Raw genomic sequence first — 14556 nt, 5'->3', positions numbered from 1 at the left:
TTGTGATGACCTAGAGGAGTGGGATAGGGAGGATGGGAGGGAGGCTCAAGAGGGAGGGGATATGGGGACACGTGTATGCATATGGCTGATCACTTTATTGTGCAACAGAAACTAACATGGTATTGTGAAGCAATTATACTCCAATAAAGTTCTATTTTAAAAAATCAAAAAAAAAAAGAAAGAAAGATGCTATTTGCCTGGAACCCTCGGAATACCTGAACCCTATTTGCCTGATTTATACCTCGCCTCTGCAAGGTCCCCACAGAAATACATGCTTTTAGGAAAGAAAAATCATTCGTTAGTTAATTGATTCAGTAGATATGTATTGAACACCTACAGTGTGCTAGGTACTGTGCTATGCTCCTGGCACACATCAAAGACAAAAATCCAATTTAAAAAATCCATAGCTTTACAGTAAGGAGAAAAAAATGATGATAAATAGAAAAAATTAATTACATGGCATGTTGTAAGTTAGGTACTATGGGAAAAGAAAGAGCATGGTAAAGTTTACTAACCACAGTATTGATAGTAAACTGAATGGAGGTCGGGGTAGACCTCATTTACAAGATAATAAGAAAAAAAAACAAGATAGTTAAGCAAAGACTTGAAAGAGGTAGGAAAGCATACCAAGTGGAAAGGTTATGATGTAAGAGAGACTGGCATGTTGAAAGAGCAGCAAGGAAGCCAGAGTGGCTGGAACAGAGTGAGCAAGGGAGGGCATAGTAGAAGATAAGCCAGAGAGGAACAGAAGATAAGATCATGTAAGACCCTGTAAGCCATAGCAAGGACTTTGGCTTTTACTCTGTATAAGATGAGGAAATACTAGATGGCTATTGTGTAGAGAATATATTGGGTTGGCCAAAAAGTTTGTTCAGGTTTTTTGTAAGATGTTATGGAAAAACACGAACGAACTTTTTGGCCAACCCAATACTATAAGGAGAAAGGGTAAAAGTAGAGATACAAGTTAGGGTGCTATGGAAGTAATAAAACTTTAACTTATTACTGTGGTGGAATAAAAACCAGCTGTTGAGAAGCAAAGGGTGGGGTGACAAGGGAGCCAGGGTGCTTCAAAACATAGTGAACAGTGAAATGAGGGCAATACCTGAGGAGGGTGTGGGTATGTGTGTGCATGCTAAAGGGCTAAAAAGTACCTCCTTCCCATTTGTGTCTTTCATCCCCAAAGAAGGGGATTTCCTATATTGCCTTTTACTTTTGGTCTTTGCATAGGAATCAAAACAGGTTAAAACCTGGCTGGGACTGAGGTCCTATGATCTGATTATCACATTTTGAGGGGTCTTGGACCTTCTTTGAAAAGCTAACTGAAGACTACTTACTGTACAGTAGATCTCTAAGACTCCTTCATCTTGTATAACTGAAACGTATTACCCTTTCACTAATACCTCCACTTTCACTCCAGTTCCTGGCAACCACCATTCTATTCTCTGCTTTATAAGTTTGACTATTTTAGATTCCACATATAAGTGAAATCCTACAGTATTTGACTTTGTCTGGCTTATTTCACTTAGCATAATGTCCTCCAAGTTAATCAATGTTGTTGCAAATGGTAGGATTTCCTTCTTTTTTAAGGCTGGATAATATTACATTGTATGTATATACATGTTCTTATCCATTCATCAGTTGATGGACACCTAGTTTGCTTACATGTCTTTGCCATTGTGAATAATTTTGGAGTAAACATGGGAGTGCAGACATCTCTTTGAGATCCTGATTTCAATTTCTTTGGATATATATACCCAGAAGTAGGATTGCTGGATCCTATGGTAGTTCTATTTTTAATTTTTAGGAGCCTCCATGCTATTTTCCATAGGAGCTGCACCAATTTATATTCTCACCAAGAGTGCACTAGGGTTCCCTTTTCTCCATATCCTCGCCAACACTTGTTATCTCTTATCTTTTTTGATAATAGCCATTCTAACATGTGAGGTGATACCTCATCATGGTTTTGATCTGCATTTCCCTGATGAGTAGTGATGTTGAGCACCTTTTCATACCTGTGGCCATTTGTATGTCTTCTTTGGAGTAATGTCCATTCCAGCTAATTAAAAATACTGTGTTGAATACTTAAAACTTACTAAGTGGGCAGATTTTATGTTAAGTGTTTTTGTCACAAAAATCATAATAATTTAATAACAATAAAATAAAAGAGGGTGGAAGGAAAGTTTTGAAGGGGATGGATCTGTTTATGGCATAGATTGTGGTGATGAGTCTATTAGCCTGAGTGTAGTCAGGATGCTTTCTGCTGCAGAAAAAGCTTGAAGGGTCTTGAAAGTTGTAACAAGGAGGAGGGAAGGCAAGAAGAGAAGACAGTATGATGCAGTTGTTCAGAGAGCATTAGGATGCATTTAAGAACCAAGGAAAAGAGCATAGCATAATTTGGCTTGTGAAGTACCCCACCCCAACCAACATCTGCTTTCTCATTGCTGCTGTATGCTTAGGTGGGATGGGCAAGAAGAGGATGGGAAGGAAGATAGGAAAGTTATTATAAATCAGTTCTGCTCCTAAGCAGAAATCAATACCTTTTGCACCTTGCTTTGATTATCTATTTGTTGTGGTTTTATTTGCCATGTCCCTAGGACAGCTGGGTAGACATAAAGTAATTTCCCCTTGGCATTACTCATAAGACGCAGTATCTTGGAAATACTAATATAAGTGGAGAGAAGGAACACAATTTTCTTTATTAAACCCTCATGAAATCTTTTAATTATCCAACAGGAGCAAACTTCTCAGTGAAAGACATTTCTCTTATATCAGATTCTTTGAGTCATGAAACCCCCTATTTATGCCTTAAGAATAAAGGGTAGATTGGTAGGGTATCGCAGGTGACTTGGGAATGGAGCTTTTGTCCAAGACACATGGGAATTTTTATAAATATCCAAGGGATTAGTTAGAGCTGCAAAGACACTTGCCATCTACTTCTCACCTGTTACTATTTAGATAAGGAAATGGAAAATAAGATATGGGTAAATATTTGCTGAAGGGCACACACTTGGTTTCTGCCTTCCAGCCTAGGGTTCTTGCTAATAAACACCTGAGCATGTTTGCTTTAGTCAGCCTGCTTTGAGCAATATCTACTACTGCTACTCTGATCATTTATGAGGTGTCACACATTTATCATGTTTAAGAATTAGCCAGGATTGGAGATTCTTGCCAGTTGGCCACCTAAAGCTCCAAGAGGATAGCAGAGATTGAATCCAATATAACCAGGAGGTATACAGGTTAGCTAGAAATAGCTCATCAGAGTTAAGTGTCAAATAATTCAGAATTTTTGCTGTGTGAGTCCCATTTACACATAGCAGGCTACTTTCTAGGCCAAAGAAAGTTGGCTCAAAAATATCTGCAGGAAAACAGAGGGGAAACTTTGGAATAGATTATTTAGACAGACTGATGCAGAAGAATGAGTATGTGGGCATGGCAAGTTGTACCCTATCCAGATTTCCACTGAGGGATCCATGAACAGTCTCTCCAACATGTTGTCCCTATTAAGAGAACATGAGCTCTTCAGACTTGACCTCTGAGGTTTTTGATGCCCTCCATAAACTTTGTAATTTTTTTCTGGCCAGCTACTGTGTGTGTGTGTGTACATGTACAAGTGTGTGTATGTATTCTTGAAGAACCATCTTCTTAAACAAAGCTATAGCAGTTGCTGTAAGCAGCAGAGCCATCTTTTATGCTTGTTTATTATCAGGTTAAAGATATTCTTTCTAGGGACTTCTCTCGTGGTGCAGTGGTTAAGACTCCACGCTCCCAATGCAGGGGGCCCGGGTTCGATCCCTGGTCAGGGAACTAGATCCCACATGCATACTGCAACTAAGAGTTCACATGCCACAAGTAAGGAGCCCACGAACTGAAACTAAGGAGCCCGCCTACTGCAACTAAGATCTGGCGCAACCAAATAAATAAATATAAAAAGAAAGATATTCTTTCTATACATTTCTCCTCTCCGGTGCAGTCTCTAAATTGTTTAACTCACATGATAGCCTGCTGAGGAGAATTATTTCAGAAATAATTAAACTGCTCTCAGGAGTGAATGAGTCAGTACCTGGTGTTTCCAGACTTCTGAGGTAGTGAAGTAGCTAAGGGAGCTCAGTTAGGGTACACAAATGATATGTGTTTTCCTAAAGGTGGTAAGGTGGGATTTATATGTGATCTAAAAATCTAATATTGAATGCTACTTTGAGATGCTATCTAGTTCATTTAATCCATCCCTTGTGTTCATAAAGTCTTGGATCACAGTGAGCCTAAACAAATAAAATCCCATTATTCTTAGCAGCACTCCATTGCTGGTGAACGAGAACTCAGCTCCATGTTTAATACCATTCATTTTAGCTTGATGTCATGTTCTGCTGTTCTTCCTTTTAGGTTAACCATTCATGCCGAGTGTCCCATGCATTTGGAAGATTTTCCTATGGATGTGCATGCCTGCCCACTGAAGTTTGGCAGCTGTATGTATTTTCTCACTTTCTGTTTGCCTGATCTTTTTCCAAAAGAAACAGAATATTTCCTACTCTGTCCCTTAGTAGTTTCAAAAGCTGAGACCTTTAATTCAGGCTGGTATGTGAGTGAGGAAGGGGAGTGGGGTGGAGTAGTACTAACTGATCAGGAGGAGGTTTAACCTTTAACAGTTTTCCTTCTAGACAGGAAACCTCATTTCACCATTTTAGACTAATTTGTCTTTCATTATATTGAAACATTAACATCTGTTTCCTAAATTATCCAGAAGACAAACCAAGATAGAACTAATATAAAGTACAATAGTAGCTTCCTAAAGGCAAGATCCCTCAAACAGAATGTGTTTGTATTTTTGAAATGCCTAGTCTACCTGCATCCTCATATACTATAGTTCTATCTAATTCCCTACAGTAAATGGTAGACGGGAAGAGATTCTAGAAATTTCCTCATTTTTAGAGAGTACTGCCTTTGCCAGTAGCTGTAAATCTGGCAGAGAAATGAATAGATACATAGCCTATTTTCAAATGAATTAGAAAAATCAAAATTGAATAGAATTAGAGTGAGTTTCTGACTAAGAATTTCAGAGTGAGTTTCATTTGGGAGTCATCAGAGCAATATATCAAGGTCTGTGTTGATCATCTCTAAATTAGATTTATCTCTGTATTTTGAAGTAGAAAGTGCATTTGAAAAGACCCAAATAATTGTGTGTGACATACTTTTTCAATCATTGTCAAATATTTACAGATTGTCTCCCATGGGCCAGGCTCTATTCTAGGAGCTTGGAATGTATCCATGAATAAAACAAAGACCTGCCCATATGGAGCTTACACTGTAGAGGACAGAGTGATGGCAAAAGAGAAAACAAACACTAGATGAAAAAGTAAAGTATAAAGTATGTTGTAAAATGAGAAGCACCATGAGAAGACATAAAAGTACTACAGAATAAGGTGGGGTCAGTCATATCTAGGTGGAAGATGAGCATTGCCATTGAAATTTAAAATAGAGTAATCAGCATAGGCCTCTTTGAAAAAGTGATATTTGGGCAGAAATTTTGAGGAGGTAAAAGGTTTAACAAGGCAGATATTTGAGGAAATAATACTCTAGTTAGAGGGAACAGCCAGGGAGTCAGAAAAGTATATCAGATATGAGATCAAAGAGGGGATCATGTCATCTAAGTATTGAAGAACACTAAAAGGCTTTGAATTTTATTCTGAGGGAAAATGGGGAGTGATTGGAATATTTTGAAGAAAATAATTATGTTATCTGATTTATGGTTTTTAAAGAATCATTATGGATACTCTGTTAAAAATATAAGTATGAGAAAGATAGAAGCAGGGAGTCCAGTTAAGAGGTTATTGCAGTATTTCAGATTAGAGATGATAATGGCTCAGGTAAGAGTGATAGTGGCATAAGTGGTAAGAAGTAATTTGATTCTGGATATATTGTGAAGGACAATCCCAGAGGATCCTCCAACGAATTAGTTGTGGAATATTAGAAAAAGAGAGAACTCAAGGGTGACTTGTAGATTTCTGTCCTAATGGATTTACTATCAAATTAGATGAGTATTACTTCCATTCTGGGTAGGATAGAGTTGTTTGTGGATAAACAATGCTCCCCTCATGAACAATTAGGAGACCCAGAACTGTTGAGCAATAAGGATTGAAGAGACTAAAATTCTGGAGAAAGGGTAGAACCTCTCACAGATGAATCTGTGACTTGTAACTTCTTCATTCTTGGTGGTACTTGCCATTTCTGGCCATGGATTGCAACTTGGAATTCAAGTTTGGCCTTGGGCATAGGGCTGCTGCTGGATGATATTTTTTTTAAGTAATAATTCTGATGGTCACACAACACTAAAGTGATAAAAGTAGAGATCTAAGAGATCTCAGCCTCTTGACTGATACCCCTCTCAATACAATTGCTGAATTTTGAATTTGCACAAAGTATAATAACTAATATGAAAACCTTTGGAAAGTAGAGCTGGCTTTCCTACAGTCTCCCAATGCTATAAAAAAGATGACATGCTAGGCTATCCATTTAAAACCCTGGAGAAGTTATGTCCTAAATATAAGAGAATATCAGAGACAGACTAAGTTTAACCAAAACCATAACACAGCTCAGTGCCTTATGGGATTAAGGTGATAATTATCCCACACTATCTGCCTAACAAATGAAAGAATGAAGTCTCTCTGGTGGAAGTCAACATCATCTGAAAACTCTATATTTTTATTACACAATGTCTGGAATTCAATAAAAAATCATTAGGCATACCAATAGGCAGGATCATGTGATCTAAAACCAAGATCCAAAACCAAAACCAGAATATGAAAACAGACCTACAGGTGATTCAGATATCAAGTTGTGGATAAGGACTTTTAAAAACTATGGTTAATATGTTCAAGAAAAAATGGAAAAGATGAATAAAATAGATAAAAGATAGGGAATTTCAACAGAAAATTGGAATCTATAAAGGAGAATAAATTAGAAATTAGTTATGGAAAAGTACAATATCAAAAATTCAGAATTCAAATGGTGGATTTAATAAGTAGAAGACAGGATTAGAGATCTTAAAAATAGTTAGATAGAAAATGGCAAAACTGAAGTACAGAGAGACAAAAATACAGAAAAGAGTAAATAAATATGTGGGACACAGTAAAATATATTGTCATGTGTAATTTTGTAGAAGAAAAACAGGAAGAGAAATGAGCAAAAGCAATCATTAAGTGGCTAAAGGCCAGTCATTCTTAAAACTGACGAAAGTTATCAATCCAAAGATTCAAGAAATTGGTAAACACCAAGCAGGATAAATACAAAGAAAACAACACTGAATCTAAAGTTTAAATAGAAATATAAAAGTGCTAAAAATAGCTAAGACAATCTTGAAAAAGACAAAGCTGGAGAGTTTACAATCAGAGTTTACAATCAAATCAAATCCAATACCAGATAAGAAGACTTATTTCAAAGTGTTAAAGCTTTGGTATACTTTAAACAATATGTATTATTGTTGCAAAGATAGAAAAATAGACTAATGGGGCATAACAGAAAGTACACACACACACACACACACACACACACACACAGAGGTGGGGGGGCTTTATCTCTCATACACAAAAATTAATTCCAGATGGGTTACAAATCTAAATGTGAAAAGGTGAAAGGTTAAACAATAAAGCTTTTAGAAGAAAACGTAAGAGAATACGTTTATGATATTAGAAGAGATATAAATTACTTAAACAGGACATAGAATAGCACTAACCACAAAGGTAAAAGAGGATGACTTGGAATATGTTAAAAATTGAGAAATTCTCTTTTTCAAAAGATAATGGTGAAAAGGCAAGCCATAGAGTGGGAGAAAATATTTGCGTTGCATGCACATGACAAATTACTCAAATCCATAATTATTGATATCCCTTACAAGTCTATAAGTAGTAGTCAGAAACCTCAATAGAAAAAAAAGGCCCAAGTGTTGAACAGTCACCTTATAAAACAGGGTTTTCCAAGCACCCACATAAAGTGATCAATTACATTAGTCAGCAGGGAAATGCAAATTACAGTCCAGAGAATATTACTCCACACCCACTAGAATAACTAAAGTGCATTGCTGATAGGAATGTAAATTTGTACAAAGCTTTTGGGAAGTTATTTGGTGGTATCTACTAGTGCTGGACATACATGTATCATATAGCCTAACATCTCTAGTCCTGAGTATATTTCCAAACATATATCAGTACTTATGTCTACCAAAGGCATATAATGAATGTTCATAGCAGAGCTAATTTTAGTAGACTTGATACTACCCTAATGTCCATCAAAATGGATTAAAAATCTGTGACAAAGAAATTAACACAACATTGTAAATCAACTATACTTCAATAAAAATATCTGTGACATATTCATACAATGGAATACTATACAAGAATGACAAGCATATTATACTCAACAACTCAGTCTGGATGAGGTCACAGGTTTAATGCTGAGTGAAAGCCAGACACATCTATGTATATAGTGTATGATTCCATTTATGTCATATATAAAAATAGGCAAAACTAATATGTGGTGTTAGAAGTCTTTAATATTTCATCCATCATTGCTATTGGTAGTATTTCCAAATTTCTATCATATTAAACTATGGAAATCAGGAATAAGAGTTGGAATTCCCAAGAATTTCATAAATTAAATGTTATTCATAAAACACTTCAGACTTTCATGCTCTTTGCTCATTATTATGGATATACAACTTTTTAAAATAAGAAATAACAAGTTTAGAAGTATTAGCAAATGCCAGTAACATTACTATAGAAGATACTCAAACACTGGAAAACACCAGCAAATCTTATTGGGTAGTATTTGAATTAAAACATTTGGCTCTCTTAGCAAGGTAACAGAACTATACAAAATCAAATGTCAAAATTGCCAGTTTAAGGGTTTATTTTGCTTCTCAAGCTTGTTATATCTTGAAAGGACACTCATATATCAAAATATATACTATGCATATAGACTTAATATATAATTTGCAAGAATGACTTGCTATTAGCAGCATACAGGGCTACAAAGATACACTTATAATAAGCAAAATCAACTGATCCAATCAACATGTACTCCTGTGTTGATATTTAGAATTTCAATACTTTTGACTCAGTGTGCCAGCATTTCCTGTTCCTGCTTTTCACTTGACATTAGTAGATTTCTTTAAGCCAGTAATGTTTCTGTGTCTATTGTTAAGCTTTAATTCTTATAGTAGAATTATAATACATTTTCCATTTTGCTGATTTCTCAACTATTTTTCTCAGTATTTGAAATTCAGAAAAAATATGTAAATTTCCCAACAAATGCCAGGAAGGAATTTACACATAGAAACGATAGTCAGGATAATGGTTACACCTGATGGGGGTCATGCTTGATAAGGGACACAACTAGTGCTTCTGGGTGCTGATTATATGGAATGTAAGTCTGGGGTTCAGAAAAGATATCTGGACTAGAGATTTAATTCAGGTTTCATCCATATAGATGATACTTAAGCCATAAAGCTGGAGAAGTCATCTACAACATTTAGAGGCTAAAGAGAAGAGAATAACTCAGTAGATGTGAAGGATAGGATAGCTGAAGCATGAGGAAACTTCAGGGAACATATTGTCCAGGAAACCAAATAAAGTACATTAAGAAGGAGAGAGTGGTTTAAATTCTTAAGTGGGCAGTTAAAGTTAACCTTAAAATCTCTAATAAGGAAACAATTCTGGAGTGGTGAAGTGAGAACTTCTGAAAATCCACTCTTCCATAAAAGCAACAAGAACATTTTCAAAAATTGGCAAAATAAACTTTCTCTCCAAACTAACCAAAGGCTCACAAAAATCTGAGGATTGTTAGTCAAGAAAAATGGCTGATTCTCAGTAAGGCCAGAGAACTCTGTTCCCATCCTCTTTACCCCCACTCTGTAGAAGCCTGGAAGATTTTATAATGACAAAATGGTCAATCCATCAGGAATATATAACAATTATAAAGATATATGCACCTAATCATAGAACCCCAAAATACATGGAGCAAAACTGACAAGAATTGAAAGGAGAAATAGACAATTCAGCAATAAAAACTGAATATTTTAATATTCCACTTCCAATAGAACAACTAGACAGAACATCAACATAGAAATAGAAGACTTGAATACACTACAAACCAACTAGATCTAGTAAACATTTATATTGTGCTCTACCAAACAATATCAGAACACACATTATTCTCAAGTGCACATGGAACATTTTTTGTGGTAGACTATATGTTAGGCCATAAAACAAGATGCAATCAGTTTAAAAGTATTGGAACCATACAAAGTGTGTTATCTAACCTCAATTGAATGAAATTAGAAATCAATAACAGAAGGGAATTTGGGAAATTCACAAATATGTTGAAATTAAATAACACACTACTAAATAAACAGTGGCTCGAAGAAATCACAAGGGAAATTAGAAAATATTTTGAAATTGGTGAAAATTATGCACAATGTAAAAACAGCCTAAAGCAGTGTTCAGAGGGAAATTTATAACTGTAAAGCCTGTATTAAAAAGAAGAACCTGACCTTCCACCTTAAGAAACTAGAAAGAGAAGAGTGAACTAAACCCAAAAGAAGCAGAAGGAAGAAAATAATAAATATTAGAGTGAAATTAAATAGAAAATAGAAAAACATTAAAGAAAATTAAATAATCTAAAAGTTGGTTCTTTGAAAAGATCAGTAAAATTGATGAACCTTTAGCTAGACTGATCAAGGGGTGTGGGGAACACAAAACACACACACACACACACAAAACAAGAGAATAATCATATTACTAAAATCATGAAAGAGGGGACATACTACTGACTTTACAGAAATGAATAGGATTATACAGGAAAACTATGAGCTGCCAATTATAGGTCAACAAATTATATAGCCTAGATGAAATGGAAAAATTACTAGTAACACACAATCTACTGAAACTGACTGAGGAAAAAAATAGAAATTTTTATTGGACCTATAACAGGAGACTTAATTAGTAATTTTATAACTTCCCACAAGGAAAAACCCAGGTCCAGATGGTTTCATCATTGATTTTACCAGACAGTTAAAGAAGAATGAATATTAAGTCTTCACAAAGTCTTGTAAAATACAGAAGAGGAGGTGACATTCAGTCAGGTCAGTATCACTATGCTACCAAAACCAAAGATCACAAGAAAAGAAAAGCAAAGACAAATATTCTTTATGAATATAAACACAAAGATCTTCAACAAAATAGTAGCAAACCAAATTTTAAAAAGTTATAAATGGATTATCCACTATCTTTAAGTGGAATATATCCCAGGAATATAAAGTTGGCTTAACATCCAAGAATCAGTCAATGTAATACACCATATCAGTAGAATAAAGGACAAAAACCACTTGATCATTTCGATAAATGCATAAACACATATAATTCATGCCAGAAATCCAAATTTGTCCTGACTTGTCAGTAACTAGTGCCTATAACTTACCCTGTAACTTTGGATATTTTAAAATCCTGACTAAGTATTTGAATTAGTTATAAACGTATACAGTGTTTGTTTCCATTTTGTTTTATATGTATGCCATCCTTAGGCTGTAGTTGTTATGTTCATCAGAACTCTTGTATTTTTACTGAATATGCCCAAACCAAACTGATTATTTTTGTTTCTCTAAAACCTTCTTTTGTGTTCCCTGCCTTGGCTTAGATCCTGTATTCAGGTTGTTGTTTATCTCTTCAACCTCATCTCGTATCTCTTTGCCCTTTACATCAGCCTTCTGCCAGTTCCTAGAACTGCAAGATGTTTCCCACTTAGAAGACTTCCCACTTAGAAGACTTTGCACTTTCTGTTTTTTGTGGTTGTTTGTTTGTTTGTGGCCTGAAATATTCTCCAGCAAGCTCTGGCTTTTGCTTATTTTCCATTTTCCTGCTTAAAACCACCCCCTCAAAGGGGTTTTCTGTGATCACAGTATCTAACGAAACCCCTCCCCACTTCATAAACTCTGTTTTATTTTTTATAGCACTTATCACTGTATGATATTAGCTTTATTTATTTACTTATATATTTTCTGTCTTTTTCCACTAGACTATAAGCTCAATGAAAGGATGGGACCTCAAATGTCTTATGATCTCTGTACATTAACTATCTAATATAATGTCTTAGTATTTGTTGAATGAGTGACTGACTTAATCAATCAAGCAAGCTAGCAATCATTCTCTGACAGTATGAGTTCAAAGGGAATGCCTTCTCATTGGTGTTATCATGGCAGGATTGATTTTTTACTTCCCATATTCCTGGGGCTGGCACATACCAAGGCTCGAGTAACAGAAGGAGGCATTTGGCAAAGCAACTAAAGGCAAAGAGATGCTAGTGCCATCATAGCCAATACAATATATGTTGAGGGGGCCATTCTGGGAATGCTGTAGTTCTGATTGTCTGATAGATATCTTTTCTGCAGTATCCATTTCCCAAGCCACTCTACCCCTGCTCCTCCATGAAAAAAAATGAAACTGAGGAGAAGGGGTAGGACTCTATGTGAGGGAATTTGAGGGCTCACAGGAGCCCAAAGTTCAGGGAGGAAGGAGAGAAGAAAGAGAAGGCCTAAAGGGGAAGAGTTCTGTTCCCCAGTGGGTGAATGAATTCCATCATTAGCCAAGTACTTGCAAAAGTTACAAACTCTGTGTCATCTAGAATCCTTCCTAGACTTCCTCCTTTTCTTTCTTAACCATCATGAAAAGCCACCAGTTATATTCTGCCACTGAGATCTCCTCCCTATTCCACTTAATTCATCCCACTGTCTAATACTCTATATTGTGTCCTAAATGTCATTCACACCAAACATTGTGATGGCTTTTTAACTTCTGTCTTGGCTTTAGTTTCACTCTTTCTAACCAGGCATCCATACTGCAGGTTGAGCAATCTTTCCAAATTATACGTCTGGCCATATCATCTCTCTATTTCAGGCATGTCCACAAGAACTTATAGCCTATGGACTAAAACCCTTATTTCATTTTTAAAAATTTAAGTATAGTTAATTTAAAATATTATATTAGTTTCAGGTGTACAACATAGTGATTCAATATTTTAATACATTATACTTCATTTAAAGTTATTATAAATTATTGGCTATATTCCTTGTGCTGTACAGTATATCCCTGTATTTTACTTATTTTATACATAATATAGTTTGTGTCTCTTAATCGCCTACCCCTATCTTGCCCTCCCCCAAGTCCCCTTCCCACTGGTAAGAACTAGTTTGTTATCTATATCTGGGAGTCTGTTTCTGTTTTCTTATATTAATTAGTTTGTTGTAATTTTTAGATTCTGTATATAAGTGATAACATACAGTATATGTCTTTCCTTATCTGACTTATTTCACTGAGCGTAATACCCTTCAAGTCCATCCATGTTGCTGTTGAAAATATCAAAATTTCATTCTTTTTTATAGTTGAGTAACATCCCATTTTACCCCTCCACACACACACACACAAACACACACAATATATTGTCTTTATCCATTCACCTGTTGATGGACACTTAGCTTGCTTCCATATCTTGGCTATTGCAAATAATGCTGATTTGAACCTTGGGGTGCAGATAATCTTTGCAAATTAATATTTTCATTTTCTGCATATATATACCCAGGAGTAGAATTCCTGGATCATATGGTAGTTCTATTTTTAGGTTTTCGAATAACCTCCATACTGTTTTCCACAGTGGCTGCACCAACTTACATTCCCACTAACATTGTACTAGTGTACTAGGTTTCCCTTTTCTCCATATCCTTGCCAAGTTTGTTATTTGTGGCCTTTTTGATGACAGCCATTATAATACATGTGAGGTGATATCTCATTGTGGTTTTGATTTGCATTTCCATGATGGTTAGGAATATTGAGCATCTTTTCATGTGACTGTTGGCCATCTGTATGTCTTTGGGAAAATGTCTACTCAGGTCTTCTCCCTCTTTTTTAATAAAGTTTTTTGGGTTGTTTTTGATATTGAGTTATATGAACTGTTTATATATTTTGGATATTAACCCCTTATTGGGTGTATCATTTGCAAATATTTTCTCCCATTCAGTAGGTTGTCTTTTTGTTTTGTTGATGGTTTCCTTTGCTACACAAAAGCTTTTAAGTTTAGTTAGGTCCCATTTTTTTTACTTATCCTTTTGTTTCCTTTGCTTAAAGGGACAATCCAAAAATATACTGCTAACACTTATGTCAAAGAGTGCTCTGCCTATGTTTTCTTCTAGGAATTTTATGGTTTCCGGTCTTACATTTAGGTCTTTAATCCATTTTGAGTTTATTTTTGTATATGGTATGAGGGAGTGTTCGAATTTCATTCTTTGACATGTAGGTAGCTGTTTTCCCAGCAACATTTATTGAAGAGGCTGTCTTTTCTCCATTATGTATTCTTGCCTCCTTTGTCATAGTTTAATTGGGCTTCAGTACGTGGGTTTATTTCTGGGCTTTCTATCCTGTTCTATTGATCTATATTTCTGTTTTTGTGCCAGTATCATACTGTTTTGATTACTGTAGCTTTGTAATACAGTCTGAAGCCAGGGATCATGACTTCAAGCTT

The 14556-nt window shown here is 35.5% G+C and overlaps 1 protein-coding gene across 1 annotated transcript in view; it reads left to right on the top strand.

Annotated features, from left to right (window-relative positions):
- The window catches only part of GABRA3 (gamma-aminobutyric acid type A receptor subunit alpha3), a gene marked incomplete at both ends in the record, with an annotated part of 136963 nt that overhangs the window by 78225 nt on the left and 44182 nt on the right, over nt 1-14556 (top strand). The window contains one exon of the mRNA XM_079727571.1: nt 4381-4463. Within this exon, the coding sequence (XP_079583697.1) occupies nt 4381-4463 (83 nt within the window). The remainder of the gene's footprint in view (nt 1-4380; nt 4464-14556) is intronic.

The sequence above is a fragment of the Hyperoodon ampullatus genome (genome assembly GCF_949752795.1).
Source record: "Hyperoodon ampullatus genome assembly, chromosome: X".
Lineage (NCBI taxonomy): Eukaryota > Metazoa > Chordata > Mammalia > Artiodactyla > Ziphiidae > Hyperoodon > Hyperoodon ampullatus.
This window is presented reverse-complemented; position numbering and strand designations above follow the sequence as displayed.